We start from the raw sequence: 17,753 nt of genomic DNA, 5'->3' as shown, positions 1-17,753 counted from the left end.
AGGGCTTCCCGGGCTGCCCCTCTGCGGGCAGTGGCACGGGCCGGCCTGCCTTCCAGCCCCGCCTTTGGGCCCCGTCCCTCTTCTCCTGGAAGGGGAAATGGCTGCTCCCCTGGAGGCGAGAAGCGCTGCGCTTAGGTGGGACAGGTCTTGTCAGCCGGGCAGGGCAGCGGGGGGTGCTTTGCCAGGCTTGGAGCTGGTTACCCTGTGTAGGTCGTGCTCGGGAAGCCCAGCTGAGAATAACCCGGCCAAGAAAAGCCTAGATCTTTATTGTATGGATTCGAGTAGTAAAGTACACTGACGTTTATTTAATGACTTGTATTCATGTGCTCTGCGGGGAAAAAAAAAATAAAAAATGTCTTGGGAATAATCCAGTTCTTTAGCCTGTTACGGGTTTCCCTACGTGCTGTTGCCGGACCTGGCTGTCCTTGTAGAGAGGATGTTCTTAAATTAACAGGGCTTGAGCTTGTCCAGGGTGATAGTGCACCTTCTGTCCCTTAGGCTGCTTTATTTTCCGTTGCATGTGTCAGAGTTTCACCAGGTTATGTGGTGCATATGCTTATTGCTGGGGGTCTTTCTGTCACGCTTGCTGTAACAGTTGAGTTTCATGGTCCAGCAACATGAAGTTCACAGCTCTTTCTAAATAATGAAACTCCAAACAGTATTTTGAAAATTTTGAGTGATACTGGTTAGTTGGAGGTAAACTAAGAACACTGAGGTGCCCCATGCTCTTCTATATATAGTTCTGAGGCAATATGAATCCATAAGAAGTTTAATTTTTCGTTTTTGGGCTTCACTCTCAATTGTATTAAAACATTCCTCTATCAGAGATACAAGAATAGGATAGTCAGTAATTAATTTATTGTAGTTCAGGCTCAGTTTGATGGGTTCACTTCAATGAGAATTTGAGGCCTTTGTTTTGCAGACACTTCTGTCTAACTTACCTGGTGCTTATTATTAGAGTCATGGGATAACTGGGGTTGGAAGGGAACTCAGGAGGTCTCTAGGCCAACCTCCTGCTCAAAACAGGTAAGCTGTGAGATCAGGAGGGGTTGCTCAGAGCTTTATCCATTCAGGCCTTGAAAACTTCCAAAGATGAAAACCGTGTAGTGTCCATGGGCAACCTTTTCTGCTGCCTTACTGGACTTAGAGTGAAAATGTTTTTCCTTATATCCAGTCTGAAGCTTCTTTTTTCCCTCAGCTTTTGCCTGTTGTCTCTTGGCATCCTACCATGCACCACTAATAACAGCTTGGCTCCAACTTTAAGCTCTAGCCAACCCTAGATGTCTGTCTTCTGTCAGTTTAGTGTCTTGTTTGGAATGTTTTGTCATACAGAAATCTGAACTTGTAACTTTTGTTTGTTTTACTTGCATTAAAATATACAGCTCATCCCTTGAAGACTTGCTGTTTCTGATGCTTGTTCTTCTGCTGTTTTCTACTGAAAACTACTCCCAGCTCCTAAGAAGCTTTTCATATGTTTAAAAAAAAATTTTAAAAATTAAAATATATTTTGGGAAGTAGTTGACGATGCCCTGATTGTCAGTCAGTGTATTTTACTAGGTTTTTATTGAGAGTGTGAGAGGACTCAGGTGACTGGCTCCTTTCCTTAAAGTATTTAAAAAAAAAAAAAAAAAAGAGTGAAGAAACCTGTTTGATATAGTTAAACTGCACCAAAAGCTTTATGAAAATTAATTCTTTCTACTATTTTTAAAGCTTTTTGAGAGAAAATGAGCCAAAACTGAAGTTATGAGAGCTGTTTTCCTGAAAATTTGAAAAAATAGCACCTTCTCATGATACAGTGAAGTTAAATATAAAGCCTTTCATGAAAGTGACGGATGTAATGCTTATTTTTATTATGTATATCACTGCTGAAAGAGCTTTGTTTATGATTGGATCAGTGATCAGAAGTTCGTGTTGATTTGAAATAAATTTTAAGTCTCCACATTTTGTATCTTTTATTATTATTGTATTTCTATTTATTTGAATGCCTGTTGAAGTTACATTGACATTACTGAATAGGCCTTCACAGGACTTTAAATCAGGTTCTTAGATCTGTGGCTTAACTGTAAGGATTCTTGAAGCAAATTGAAAAATAAAAAGTTATGGCCTATTTTTCCTTGCACATGTTATGTTTTTTGTTTTCAGACTTCAGCCTACTTGAGTATTGGCTGTTTTTAGAAATATCAGTGATCAAGTTACCTTGGTCCTTGTTCTTTCCACCTCTATTCTCTGTTACCAAAAGCAAATTCTTTCCACTTTTCTGGACCTGGGAGGTGTAATGTTGCAAATCTCAATTTCAAACAGGAAAGCAGATGTGAATAAATTTTAAAGCATGTTTCCTTCTGATCAGAAAAAAAAAAAAAAAAAAAAAAAGTTTTTTAAATCGGATCATTTCCTTTTGCTCCAAAAGAGGTTAAACTACAGAAGGTATTAAAATGCTCACTATTATTTTCCTCATTCAGAGTTGCTCTGATACAGAATGTGAAGAGACATGTTAGTGTCCTGTTCCAATATTTGTGTAGATCAGTTACTTCACAAGAAATGGATGTTTACTTTTAGTATGTGCTCTCAGGGTATTCTTTGTTTGGGGGCTGATGTGATTGAGAGCAGCCCTGCAGAAAGGGACTCAGGGGTACTGGTGGACGAAAAGTTGGACAAAAGCAGACAATATGCACTTGCAGCCCAGAGGGCCAATCACATCCTGGGCTGCATCAAAGGAAGTGTAACCATCTGGTCCAGGGAGGTGATTAAGTGATTCTCCCCCTTTACTCCACTCTTGTGAGAGCCCACCTGGAGTACTGTGTCCAGTTCTGGAGCCTTCAACATAAGAGGGACATGGACCTGATGGAACAAGTCCAGAGGAGGGCCACAAAAATTATCAGAAGGCAGGAGCACCTCTCCTATGAAGACAGGCTGAGGGATCTGACATGGTTCAGCCTGGAGAGAAAGCTCTGGGGAGACCTTATAGCAGGCTTCCAGTACCTGAACGGGGACTACAGGAAAGCTGGGGAGGCTCTGTTTACAAGGATGTGTAGTGATAGGATGAGGGGCAATGGCCTTAAACTAGAGCAGGGTAGATTTATATTAGACATTAGGAAGAAGTTCTTTACAGAGAGAGTGGTGAAGCACTGGAACAGGTTGCCCAGAGATGTGGTGTAGACCCCATCCCTGGAAGGGTTCAAGGTTGGTCTTGACCAGGCTCTGAGCAACCTGACCTTGCTAAAAAGGTCCCTGCACACTGCAACAGGGGCTGGACTAGATTATCTTTAAAAGTCCCTTCCAGCCCCACACATTCTACGATTCTGTGATTCGATGTTGTGACTCCTTGACTTCTTAGCTTCTAGAACAGAACACTGTTCAATCCTAAGCCTCTTCTCTAAGCGTGATCGATTTAGGGGTGGTTAATCTACATTCCAAGTGGTTAATCTGTAAATATTTGTATTCTAATAACGAATGGACTGATCTTTCTCCTCTTTATTCTGAATTTGTTCCCTTTCTCACCCCCTTTTCTCTCTCTGTGTCTTTTTTTTTCTTTTTTTAATTAAAGGCAACACCGAGGAAGCTGGAAGGCTACTGGGCAGCAAGAATGTCCGTGTCAATTGCTTGGATGAGGTACAGTGAAACTGTACAAGCATTATGCTGGGTTTAGCAAGGAAAATACTAGGTCTGAAGGCCTTGTTGTTAAGCAACATTGCTCTACAGACTCCTGGAAATGAGAATTATTCTGAAGATGAATAATGAATTTTTGAAGAGGGTTTTTTTTAAAGCAAGTTTAAAGATGAATGTTACTTAAAGTACTACACTGCTTGTGTTTTCTCTCAAGTTCCAGCAGGAACTTTGGTGTCAGTAAGGTAAGATGAACACTGCAGCAAGACACATGGGGGTGCACCCTGGCTTTTTGTCATACCTGCCAAAACAAATTTCCTCTGCATGGACAGCAGCAGACAATGTGGATAAAGAATACCTGTCCCCATCTCACACTTACATCTCATCACTCAGAGCCTTACCTCTGCAGAACCATAAACATACTCAGTGGATGAGGAGCTAGATCAGAAGTGGAAAAAACCAGTCTTTTGCAGAGGCAGGTGTGATAGACATGTAGAAGACAAAATCCTTAAGTGCCACCTGAGGATGGGAGGAAGTTATTGGAGAAAGGAACCTTGTGATATTCATATCTAGTTCCTCCTCTTTTTATGTTTTTCTAAAGCATGCAACATGAATATGAAGTGTAACATGGAAGCAAAACTCTCATTGCCCAGCTTGTATGTTAGATCAATCTGAAGTCTAACAATTTAAATGTAAAATTGTTTTTTCTCCCAGCATCACAACTAGAAGGTCTCTATTTTAGCTTCCCACTCAAAGCAATTTCTGTTCTGAGGTCAGATGAGGTTCCTGTGAGCTTTATCCTATCTGACCTTGTAAACCTTCAAGGATGGAGACTGCGCAGTCTTTTTGGACAACTTGTTCCACTGCCTGACTGTGCTTACTGGAAATGTTTTTCTTTATGTCTGAACCTCCATTTCAACTTATGTGCATTGTCTCTTGCTCTCCTGCCACTATAACTGAAGACTTGGGCTCATTTTTATTGGTGATCTTCCTGTAGGTGCTGGCAGACTGTGGTTGGGTCCCATCAAAGCCATCTCTTCTCTAGTCTGAACAGTCCCAGTTGGTGCAGCTTCTCTTCACTGCCCAAGTGCTCAATCTCCCATTGTGTCTTGGTGGTACTCTGCTGAAGTCATGCAGTTTAACTGTGTCTTTGTTGTACTGCAATAGAGTTTGTGAAACATCCAGTAAACAGCTTCACTGTTATTCTGTGGCCATAACTGGAGATTACTTTAAATGTGTAGGGTCTTGTTTTCTTCCTCTGCTGCCTTACCATTATTATTTATATTACTATCTATTCTGTTAATGTTAAGAAATGAGGAAACGGCCCTGAAAGTCGAATGCTTAGATATTAAAAATGGAGCACAATTCAGTCGGGAAATAAGAGTTCATTTCCTTTCTTTAAGACCTTTTTACATGAGAGAATCTAGAGAATGAGCATGAAAATGTTTATCATAGAATTATTAAGGTTGAAAGGGACCACAAAGGTCATCAAGTTCCAACCCCCCAGCCATGAGCAGGGAGCCCTACCACTAGATCAGGTTGCAAAAATCCTTGTCCAACCTGGCCTTAAAAACCTCCAGGGATAGAGCATCAACAACCTCCCTGGGCAGCCCATGCCAGTTCCTCACCACCTTCCTAATATCTAACCTGAATCTCTTCTCTCTCACTTTAAAACCATTACCCCTTGTCCTATCACTGTCTTCTCTGATGAAAAGCCCCTCCCCAGCTTTCTTGTAGGCCCTTTTCAAATACTGAAAGGCCACTATAAGGTCTCCCCAGAGCCCTCTCTTCTCTAGGCTGAACAGCCCCAACTCTTAACCTGTCTTCATAGCAGAGCTGCTCCAGGCCTTTGATCATCTTGGTGGCCCTTCTCCGGATCCTTTCCAAAAGGTCTATATCTTTCTTGTGCTGAGGGCACCAGAACTGTACACAGTATTCCAGGTGGGGTCTCACCAGAGCAGAGTAGAGGGGCAGAATCACCTTCCTGGCCCTGCTGGGCACACTTACTTTGATGCAGCCCAGGATGCAGTTGCTCTCTGGGCTGCTAGTGCACACTGGTGGTTCATGTCGAGCTTCTCATCAACTACCACCCCCAAATCCTTCTCCTCAGGACTGCTTTTAGGCCATTCTTCCCCCGGCCTGTATTTGTGCCTGGGGTTATGCCAACCCAGGTGCAGGACCTTGCACTTGGCCTTGTTGAACTTCATGAGGTTGGCACTGGCCCACCTCTCCAGCCTGTCAAGGTCCCTCTGGATGGCCTCCCTTCCCTCTTGGGCATCAACCACAACACACAGCTTCATACTAACAGCAAACTTGCTGAGGATACACTCAATCCCACTGTCCATGTCTTCAACAAAGATGTTGAACAGCACTGGTCCCAGTACTGACCCCTGAGGGACACCACTCGTCACCTGCCTCCATTTAGACATTGAGCCACTGGCCACAGCTCTCTGGGTGCAGCCATGCAGTCAATCTCTTATCCACTGAATGGTCCATCTGTCAAATCCATGCCTTGTCAGTTTGGAGACCAGGATGGCATGTAATTTTCTCCTCTATTTGTGGTAAAGCAAATATGCAGTTACAATTTAATAATTTCCACAGACTAGAGAATCCACAGCATCCAGAAGCAGGCTGTTACATATTGCACTGCCTGGTTTAAAAAAATAAACACATAAGTTGTGCCTTTAATTTTTGGTTTGACATATTCTAACTGCTTAGATCTGCTTTATTCTAAATTAAAAACTACTGACAATTGGCAATCTTTGTGTACCTTTCGATAAGGACCAAGGTACATTTTAACATCTTTCAAATGCATCGACTTTTTAACTATTGTTGTTTCTTCAGTAATTGAGCTATAGTCATGGCTCTTTTCTGAAAACTTTACAGTTGCTTCAGCTGCTTCTTCAAAAGTCTAAGTATGAGCTGAACACAGTATTTCAGCATTCTGCTGTTTTACATGTATTTAAAAAACAAAAATCACTCCTCTAAGTCTATTTGCTCTTCCTGCTCATGTGCCAAGACTCACTCAGCATTTACCTCGTGGTATCTGCAGTGCTCTGCTGGGAGCATAGGTTACTTGAAATCAGAGTAAGGCCCCTTTAATTAAATTAATTTCACATCTTCAAGAAGTTTGGAGATATCCAGCAGATACAGTCCTTTTTATTTCTCAGCATCTTTCCTGACCAAATAACTTTTTGTTGTTGTTGTTTCCTTGTGGATTTAGATAAAGAAAGGAAAGGTATTTAGGCATGATCACTTTATTTATGAAAACGAAAAAATAGCTCTTCCACAAAACTTGTCTTTAACAGTTTGGCAGCTTTAAAACTTCAGAGGCATTTAAGCTCAGGTGTTCCAAAATATTAGGAGAAATAGATGGGAAGTGAAAATGTATGCAAAATAAAGACAAATATATTTCATGTAAATGGCCACTGTTTAGTATTTTTTGGTCCTATTTTAGTTGGAGTGGTTGCTAATGTGGAAATGTAGTATTGAGGAAAGTATTCAGGAATTTTCTTTGTCCTGGGAGTACGGAGGTTGTAAATAATGCTGTGACTTCTTGCTGGTAGTTTGCTGACTTGAGTTCCACCCATTTGCAGGATGTGGCCAAAATCTTTCAGACATTTGTCAAATGGCAGTCTAGAGGAAGCACATGGGTTTTCTAGCTGTCAAGTTTCCTTCAGTCTTGTTTGTTTTTAAGAAGTTTTAAAGTTGCCAAACTGTTAAAGGTTACTGGCTGATGCAGACTTTAACTTTTGATTAATGCAGATGCACAGAAAGATCATCAGACAACTATGTGTTAAGTCAGCAGGATGACTATAAAGGAGAACTATAGCTATGATGAACATATCTACACTCGCTGAGCAGTATTTCATATTCTAATTAGTTCATATTTGGCTTATTTGTGCATGTATTTGTTGACTGTAATCCAAATCCTGCTTGCAGTATGTTCAAGGTAAGTAAGACGAATCTTATTCAAATTATTTAAGGGCAAAATTTGTAAAGGCTTTCATCCACTGAAAATTCAATTACTGTATTTCTGGACTAGCAGCGTTCAGTATCATTCATGTTAAAAAAGGGTGGACTGATCAGGAGAGGTGTAAAGCACTGAATGTTGGAAGCACTTGGAACCCTATTTTCTCTTTAGTAAGGCAAGTCTATTGGCCTTCTTCAGTAGCGAATCATCAGCATGTTAGCCACAAAACAATGGCTTTTGAAAATACACGTTTATCATGTCTCTGTTCTTACGCAGTCAGCACGAGTGTTTAAGTGCTCAAAACATAGTCAGGTTTTCTGCCAAACATGCACAGGTCACTGAGATGTAAGATGGTCTGTTTGTTTTGTCCCTGCTCTTGTTTCCTGGCCACCCCCCTGTTTCTCAGTTCCTCTGGTCAACAAAGGCTGAGAAACAGTGTTGTTGAAAACTTCCTCTGTAGTTCCTAGAGGGCAAAAGGTTATTGAAATCAACGTTATTATGTTTATAATTTTTTTAATTATTCATCCTGTAGAAGCATGCATGTATTAGCTCCCAGGTACTGCAGAGAGAAATACTTACCAGCTTGTCTTCTTTACCCACTTCTGTTGGAGGAGTCTAACCCCTCCCTGGTTCTGGTAATCATCTGCCCCTCCTGCTTCCCCACATGTCCTTTTCTTTCGCTGTGAGCTGGTTCAGCCTTCTGACCCCATATTATTTTTCTTTCTTCAATTGACTCCTACGCCATGGCAGCATTAGGTCAGCTTAGTTCTTGAAATCCCATCCCTTGATCTGCTTCTGGCATATTTTCAACATCAGGAACTAGGAAAGGTGGTATGTAATGGAGCTGGGCTGGTCACACCTGGGCTGTTGTGCCATGGAGTCCCTGTCAGTTGATGAGCTCGTCAAGGAAGGTGCTAAACAATTTCTAGAGGCACTGCAAACTATTCCCACTGTGCAGTCAGATGTAGAGGGAGTACTTGTAGTTCTGTAGAAGGTGGGAGATGTTAAATTTTCCTCCCTGTAATACATGTAACATCCCTACAAAACAAACAAGAAACTGGGAAAATTCATTTTTGTCCTACAGAATGAATTTGAAAGAATGGATCTTTGGAGAGAGGAATGAGACATTGTAGCAGCTAGAAAACAGATTCTTCATTCTAGGTTTAATATTGGAAGAATAATTTGTGTTCTTCATATTCTTAAGAAACTGTCGGCTGGTGTGGTTTTTTAAGTGTGTTGTACTGACAATCCAAATGCCAGTCAGAAAACAGCCTGTTGCTGGACCTGTCTTTGATATTCAGCCTGAGAAGAGTATTTGCAGTAATTTCAGTTTCTGCATAGGGATGTAGTACAGGATACCAAGCTTTTCCAGATTTTTGTTTGCTGTGAATGTAAAAGGCTGACATCAGTGTGGCTTAAAATCCCATTTTCTAACAAATGCCCACGGTTTTTACTTGATGTGTTTCTTCAATCCGCACTGCAGCCTGACACTTTAAAAATTTAACTGTAAACTCTTAAAGTTTCTCAGGAGGAGGAGATGAAAAAAACCAAATGCCAGCTATAAACCCCTTTATTATATAATCATCAGACAGATTTTGAATTGAAACAACCAGCATTCAAGAGGTAGCCAAACTTGAAGTCATTGTTTTCCAGATGTTCCTTCTCCAGTCAAAAACCGTAATGTGCTCATATCACCCTTACAGCAGTACTTTTCTGCATGCTAAAGGAGGAGAATCTGTACTATGACTCCAAACTGGGATTGGCCCATAAAAATTGCTGTCTATGTAACATATTTTACATATTAGGGTAAAAAGACTTTACTTACCTATATAGGACCGCAAACAAAACTAATCACAAATTTGTTTAATGTTTGTGTACTTCTCAGGTCTTTTGTTTTTTTTGTAATGACAGTTTATATTGCAGTTTACCAGAAATACTTCAGCTAACTGAACTACAATGCATCAAATAATGTTTTTTTATTGTTTTCAGTTAGGATAAGAAATAAAGAAATAATACTTTTAAATTGTTATTGTAATTTTAAATTTTGTAATTTCTCTTAGTTTTAGGAAGGAAAATTACATTGATAGATTTAACTTTATTAGGTTTTATTCTGTCATGAATTGAAAAAAAAACCATGTTAAGGCTGAAGCTGACAATTGGATGACTTCAGAGTATCCCATTAGCATGCATTGCAGAGCTGCAGTCACTGTGTACATGAGTGTATTCATGCACAGAGCCTTAACATGCAAAAAATGGGAAGAAAATGCCGTTTTGATTTCCTTCAGGGACAAACCAAAGCACACTCCCTTGTATTCAGTGCTGGAGAATGTTCTTGGGCAATTATTAAGTCTTGGCTGGTAGCATGAATCCTGAGTGGATGTTAAGTGAGAATAAACAGCATGTTGGAAAAAGCATGTAAAATTCTAAAAATGGAACATCGTGCAATTTTCTCAAGCAAAAATGTGCTTCTCTCTGCCCTGTGAGAGCAGAAGAGCCTGCATTTGCAATTCACCCTGATTCTGAAAACTTCACCTAGTGTTTGCCAGCTTTGACTGGTGCAACTCTAATAAAAACTTGGTTCCTCCCTTGCTGAAACAAATCCTTTTTGCAGTGGTGCAATTTATCAAAAAGCTAGATGTAAAACTCTGTGGTTATTAAACTGTACCTAGAGCTGTGTGTCTTTACAAGGGCTTTCAGAACTCTGGCTGAGGTGAGATCAGACACTACCAAAAGGGTGGATAAATGTGAGAGAGGAGGATAGCACAATTACCAGTAATCATAACTAAAATTGACCTAGGTGGATTTCAGAAACTGCAGGTCTTTGTAAAGGCAAAACCAACAGCAGCCTATTCCTGATTTTCTTGTTGTTTAACATGTAACAAAGGAGAAAAGTAATAACTTAGCAACCTAAAACATTTTATAAAGCAAGTTTCTCCAGCTAGCAGAAGCATTAGTTCTCTTTAACCCTAGTATCTTACACAAAGGGCTAATGACCAATTGGTGTTAAATGATTTTTATTTATTCAAGTGGTCTGTTTTTTTTGTATATAGCACAGCATAACCAGAAATAAGACATGGAATGGAAAATGACTACACCTTAGTAACTATTTTTACATCAAGAATTTTGTAAGCTTTTCTGTTGTAACTAGGGTTTTGGTAGTTATACTGAATGTGTGTACTAGTGAAAATTACTAATAGGGTGGGGATCAAGAGGTACAATGAATTATTTTTGTATGCTTCTTCCTCTCGTCAGCATGGCATGACCCCCCTAATGCACGCGGCGTACAAAGGGAAAGTGGACATGTGCAGGTTGCTCTTGCGACACGGAGCTGATGTTAACTGCAATGAACATGAGCATGGATATACTGCCTTGATGTTTGCTGGGCTTTCAGGTAACTACTTACTCAACATAGATCACAGATTTTCATTACATTAATGGATTTGCCATAAATTAATAATTTAAAGAAAAATGTTGACCTGTTTTTATTGTTCAAGTTTAGCAAATTTAGATTTTATGTGAACCATTGTCAAAACAATCCAGTATTTTTAAATTTTTATTTTCTCCTACGTTATTTTTGCAATTATCTTCTGGCCTTAAAAAAATTAAAGTTCTAAAAACATGTCATTAATTTTCCCTCTACTTTTACATTATTTTTTTTTTAATGAAAGTCTGTGTAGCTCTATATATCTTCTCCTGTCTCAAGTGGTAGTTTGCAGTTTTCCTCTTGCTATTCTTTTTCCCTGGTGAAAGGAACAATTATTTCCTTGAGTGAGAAAAAGACACTACACCAAAAACATTGTTCTTTCTGGGGAAAAGATTAGATTTGGGAATACTAGGTTATTTTAAGTATCTGCTTTACTAGGCCACTTACATCTGCCCAAAAAGGAGATTCTAGACAAGTAAGATTTCTTAGCAGATAGAGTTTAATCTCAGCCTTCTTTCATCATAAGTATAAAAGAAGAAAGGTATCTGTGTGAATATGAACCTCAACTGGATAATCAGATGGCTTTTCTGCTAAAACTTTGCAATTGGAATTTTCCAATTTGGAAAATTTCAGCATTCTGTAGCATTGAGCAATGCCAGAGCTGCAGCAGATAGATGGGAACAACCTCTTAGAGGCTGTAAAACGACTGCAGCTTTATGGAAAATGCAGGACTTTGACAGTATTTTCGCAGCTGAGCTTTTAACTTGTTATGCTGGTTTTGAATGCTTCTGAATGTTGGCCTGAAGGTCTGTTATCCCTGAATGCAGAAGGTGTGTGAGCACTACTGACGCAATGTCTTTGTTTTTAAATCAGAAACATTCATTTCCATACACCACCCCCTTCTTTTTTTATATTCACTTTACTTAACACATGCACAAAAACTGATAAAGTAAGAATGCCACTGAAAGCAGAACCAGTGTGAGTGGTGACAAGTGTCCTTATTAGTCTCCAAAGGGCATCAATTAAGTAATCTAATCTTCCCATCAAATTTTATCTTCATTTTCCTTGATATTTAGCCCAGTCTGAACACCCAGTTCCCGCTGTGGAGAAAGGAACAATCTGTTCTCTTCTCTGTGCTCCTGCTACATAATAGTACTGGAGTTGTTTTTCTTCTTAGAATAGCAAATGTTGTAGTTGAACTGTCAAACTAGATTAGAAGAATTTGCTTCTATACTGCTATCCAGAAGGACCAAGCTCTTTTGTGGTTATATGCATATGACTCCTATAAGCTCTACAGGGAGCTGAATGGATGTTACAGAGAGCAGAATTACATCCTGTCTGAATTTAGTTTTTACTTTGATTTGATCCTCTGGAACCATAAATAAGGAGGCAGCACTGTGCCTTTCTCTTAATCCATTCTTAAAATAATGACATTAAAGACATTTATTTCCCTCAGTATTATTCCTGGTCTTTAGGAAATTCACTGCTTGGTTTACTACAACATAAAGAATTACAAGTTCTGGTCTGTTCTTTCTCATTCTCCATATTTCCCCCCCCAAATTCAGGAAACAAAGAAATCACCTGGATGATGTTAGAGGCTGGAGCAGAGACTGATGTTGTCAACTCTGTGGGAAGGACAGCAGCTCAGATGGCTGCTTTTGTAGGTAAGGTGAAAGTCTATTAAAATTTCCTAAATTCATAAAGAAGTAAAATGTTAGGTTCCCTTGTTTATTAGAGAAACATTATCTAATGACCAGTTCTGAACTGATGCAGTTCAGCTTTTTTTTTCAGATCTCATCCTGTAACAGAGTCAATTTGTATTCTATTTCCATGCTTTGTTCTGTAAAAGCACAAATTACCTTATCTGTAAGAACAGATGCTGCTGTTCTCCAAACATGCAGTTTTTGCAGTGTCATCACTCTCAAATAGTGAGAGGAAGCTGGTAACATCTGAAGGGCTTGAAGTTCAGGTATGTGCTTCTGCGGTACTAAGTGCATAGTTGGGGCTTATTTTGTGGGAAGGAGCTAACATAGCACTGGGTGTTGGGAGCTCTCCTCTGAGCTTTGCCACGAGCCTGCTGTGTGCTGGTGGCTGAGTAACCTCCTGCCCTTCTCCCTCTGCATTTGGGAGAGGGAGGAGTCTTGGAACCTCTTCTGAGCTAGTCAGTACTTACTGACCTGAACCTGACTAGAACAAAAGATCTATCATTCCCATGTGCTGTGTGATCCTGGGCAAAACATGGAACCAGGCTTTTTTATGTTGTTGTGTTCCCTTTGCTCATAGTTTTGTTGTGTTGTTTTTTTTTCAAAACACTTTTCTCTACCCATCTTGACAGTGCTGGATGGTTCCTGGATTAACATTGCCAAATATACCACTTTTTCTCCATTTAGTTCAAGAACATGTGATAAGATATTACCAGAAAAAGTGGAGTCATTTTAAGGACTCAGCTATTGCTGTCCAGATGACCTTCCTGACAACTATAAATGAGGACCTGTATCTTCCCTTCAACACAACCTTCTCGTGTTTAAATTTCTGCCAACTCTCTTGCAACTCCATTAGGTGCTCTGGATTCAAGAGCCTATCTTGCCATTTAGATTTACTTCCTTGAAAAGTCAGTTTCTTCAGTTTCAATTTCAATTGTATCTCATTCAGGTCTTTTAAAGCAGAAAAGATTGACATTGCTTACTTGAGGTTCAAGCAGCAAAACTTTTAACTATGTGCTTAATGTGTCAAAGGAGTCCACTCCTATTGATTCTGCTTTGGATTTGGAGAGTCTTTTCCAGTGTGATGCCAAATTGAGTTGTTAGTGAATGGGGAATGTTTTCTCCAGCATAACTTCTGAGAATTCTTGTTTAAAATCACTTCATGTCACTAAGATAGAATAAATATTTTCAGGCATCCTGAGATACGCTACTCTGTGTAAGTCTGAACATTGGAATCCATTCCTGTTCTTTTTTATTCTCTGTCCAATTCATCTGTCTATGTGTGGGAAGCTAGGACAGTTCTTCCCCTGTCATTTGTTTTACACTGTACTTTGTTAGCTTAGGACAGTCTCTTCTAAAACAGTGGAGTGTTTTAAATGCTGGAATTTGGTTGGCTGTGTCTTATTCTACTGATTAATAGGATTAGTGCCAAGATAAATCAATCAATTTAAAGAATGAAGTCCTGAACTAGAGAAGCTAAATTTTACCTTCCTTTTAGCCAAGCAATCCATCATATTGTCAGATGTGGAAAACAAGAAGGAGGTGTAACTTCTCTCATCCTCTTACTTTCATCACAGTCTTTTTTTTTTTTGTCTTTTTTTTTTTTGGTAAATTTTGAGCATGTTCTGTTCTTTTAAATTCTTCCACTTTAGGTTAATACAGTAATGTCTGTTCAGGTCTGAAATCTTAGAAGTGTCAACACAAATTGAGAGAACTTTTGAGAAATTTTAACACCAGTAGGACACTATTAATGCAGTATAACTCTGGTGAGGAATACCAGTTCTCTTAGTTTTGGCTTACTGGGGAAAGAAGACATGGGAATGGGACAGAGTTCTCAAAATGAAATTTCAAGATGTTAATCCCTTCTGGGAGTCAGTAAGTTACACTTACTGAATTTAAAAGAATGGCAAGAGTTGCCAGTTACCAGTGCAAAGCATATCATGCTGAGCTCCTGTGTGAGTAATTCTGACCTGTATTGCTTATACTAACATTTTGTTTTATGTCTTATTTTTAGGTTATTATTTAATTTCATTGGTGTGTTGTTTTTTTTCCTTGTGTGCCTATAGGTCAACATGACTGTGTGACTGTCATCAACAACTTCTTTCCACGTGAGAGGCTGGACTACTATACTAAACCACAAGGCTTAGATAAAGAACCAAAACTGCCCATAAAATTAGCTGGCCCTCTACATAAAATTATTACTACTACTAACATGCATCCTGTTAAGGTGGAGTAATATGTAAATTTTATGTGTTGGCATGGGAATTGTTTCTTTATGTCAGAAAGCATTTAGTTCTTCTGAGAGTCCAGTTGAGATCAAAAGCATTATCCAGTAATTCAGATGCTTCTGAAAATGAGAATCAGTCTCAACATTTAGACATGATTTAAAAATGAGGCTATTTCTGAGTTCACATACACCAGAACCTTGAACTAACACCTTTAAGTGGAGAGATGTTTTGCATCAGTAGCTTTCATGGTTTTGTCCTCTTTTTTCCCTGACCCCACTTGAAGTTGAAACAAAATAATGTCCTATCTTCACAAAATCTCATTGTTCTCTCAGTGCTTGTCTCAGCATGTATCTTCCTACCTTCAGCACTGCTTCACGATAGTAATATGCACTGCTGCTGCAGTTTCCAAAATATGGACAAGAGATAGTTGTTTTTACCTGCCAGTATATTTGCTGAAGATAATGTCTTTTGTTGTTTGCTCCTCCTGTGTAGTTCAGAGAAGTTATCATGCCTAAATTCAAAGACAAGTTCCTTGGGCTTGCTATTCAAAGTCAGGAATTTGTCAACAGTTGCCAACTAGGTATCTGCAGCACATGCAAACAGTAATGTGCCAGTGGCAGCTGATGTAGTGGGTAGAGTACACAGTTTCCTCTTAAAATGGTTAGTTCAGTTCCTGACTAGTTAGTCAACCTGAAGTACTCCAAGATTACATGAGGTTCATGTGTTGTTCTGTGAAGCTGCTTAGATCATACAGCTTCAGTTTATTTTAGGTGTTCAAAAGGAAAGAGATTTTATGACGATGTGTGGTAGTTTGTGTAAGTTTCTTTTGAAATAGTTTTGATTCTTCAGGTTCTTATTCTGAAAAAATCCTGATCCTGATTATTTTTAATACCAGTCTTAATTTTAAATGTTTCTTGTATGAGAACTGTGAATTACAGTATACTAAATAATGACTGAAAAAAGAACAGGAAGACAGCATAAGACGGAAGTGGAGGAATATTAGAAACTCCACTGAAATTTAGCCACAGTGAGCTATAACCTGTAATGCTGATGCTCAAGTTTAAAAATACTGGTTCCTAATTGCATTACTTTTTCTTCAATCTGTTTCGTAGATTGTATTACTGGTAAAAGAGAACCCTCTATTGGCCGAAGTAGAAGCACTGCAGAAATGTTACAGGGTTCTGGATCTAATTTGTGAGAAATGTATGAAGCAGAAAGATATGAATGAAGTACTTGCTATGAAAATGCACTACATCAGTTGCATCTTCCAGAAATGTATTACATTCTTAAAAGAGCGAGAGGATAAACTAGATGGGTTTATCAAAAGGTACGTATTTCTAGAGAGGTTTGACAGCATATGTATGAACCAGCTTTACAGATACCAGAAAAAGCCAACTGTAATAATTGATTGGATTGTCTTGGATAAAGTTTATGCCAAGTAAATTTTCAAATAATCCCAGCTGCAGTCACTGCAGGGTGACACTGGCTCCCTTTCTTCTGTCTGAAGTGGCATTGCCCTTTCCTGGGGTACAAGGGAAACATTCCTAGAGTTTCTGCTCCCTGCTGGATCTGGTTAGAGCTTGACAATCACACATACACTATGAAGCAGCGGACAGCAGCATGTGGTGGAGAAAAAACAAAAGTGATAGGCTTGAAAAAAGAATCTCTCTATGTCCCATAGATATAATCTGGGAACTTTTTCTCTTGCCATTTTGCTCTCCAGCAGTCATACAGGGTGAAATTTTTTTTCAAAAACACATAAGCAGCTGAGAACTGCAACTCCTGCTTGCTCTGGATGAGACTTGCACTGTTAAATCACTTACATGCATCTCCAGAATCCACCCAGAGTAACTAAACAAGCTGCCTTATCTTAAAGTATTAAAGTAAGTGGCCTGACATTTGGAAGGATAACTTTCCCCATAGACCTCTGTGGACTTCTACGTGATACAGAAATTATGATGTCAGCTTTCACATACTTAGATCAGCAATCCATATAAAAAAGCAGGAGCCAACCAGATAAAATGCAAAGGCATCAGGATTATAACATTATTAAACATGAGTGAAGCAGAATTAGTATTGTAAACTATTGTGCATTCTTCATTTTTTACAATGCTCATTTTTAAACACAACAAAGCATTTTACTACTTCAGTCTGATATTGATATGAGTCGACCTGTAGGTTATTATTTTTCAATGTGTGGTTGAACTAGTAAGTACTGGTTTCAGAGTACACATTTAGTTCTTTTCAATTTCATTAAGATTGTGCATTAGAATAAAAATAATTTGCATTTTAAACACTTGTAAATTTGAAGTTGCCAACTTATTTTAAATTATAATACCTCTTTATAATTTGAAAGAGGACAGAGTACAGCATGCTGTATATTTGTTCTTGAACATTTACTATGTGACTTCTTATTTTACTTTATTTTTTAAAAATTCAGTCTCTTGAAAGGGAGAGAGAAAGATGGTTTCCCTGTGTATCAAGAGAAGCTAATTCGAGAAAGTATCCGAAAGTTTCCTTACTGTGAAGCTACTTTGCTCCAGCAGCTCGTGAGAAGTATTGCTCCTGTTGAAATAGTAAGTTATTCCTGTCAAAAAAAAATACTTTCTAAGCAACTTGCGTAGTAAATGTAGTTGAAACTAAGCCATCTTTCTTTTTCTCAGCTCCTGCAATGTGTTATATTAAGCAAAGTTTTTTGATGTCCTGAACTCTCTGGCAAACTGAATTTTTTAAATTAATTTTGCAGGAAAATGCTCTAAAATACTTCAGTTAGTAGATTTTTTGTGTGTCCATTATAAATGCTTAAATACTTAAGCTTTTAA

General features: G+C 38.9%; 1 protein-coding gene across 1 annotated transcript in view; it reads left to right on the top strand.

Moving 5' to 3' along the window:
• Positions 1–3,546: 3,546 nt before the first annotated feature.
• ANKMY2 (ankyrin repeat and MYND domain containing 2) overlaps positions 3,547–17,753 on the top strand; it is an 18,006-nt gene continuing 3,799 nt past the window's right edge. Inside the window, exons 1-6 of the mRNA XM_009994941.1 lie at positions 3,547–3,609; positions 10,829–10,967; positions 12,566–12,664; positions 14,770–14,930; positions 16,044–16,258; positions 17,372–17,507. Coding sequence (XP_009993243.1) covers positions 10,835–10,967; positions 12,566–12,664; positions 14,770–14,930; positions 16,044–16,258; positions 17,372–17,507 — 744 coding nt within the window. The 5' untranslated portion in view covers positions 3,547–3,609; positions 10,829–10,834. The remainder of the gene's footprint in view (positions 3,610–10,828; positions 10,968–12,565; positions 12,665–14,769; positions 14,931–16,043; positions 16,259–17,371; positions 17,508–17,753) is intronic.

Source organism: Chaetura pelagica, unplaced genomic scaffold, assembly GCF_000747805.2.
Source record: "Chaetura pelagica isolate M959 unplaced genomic scaffold, ChaPel_1.0 scaffold12, whole genome shotgun sequence".
Classification (NCBI taxonomy): domain Eukaryota; kingdom Metazoa; phylum Chordata; class Aves; order Apodiformes; family Apodidae; genus Chaetura; species Chaetura pelagica.
Note: the sequence above shows the minus strand (reverse complement) of the source record. Positions and strands in the feature narration are given on the sequence as shown.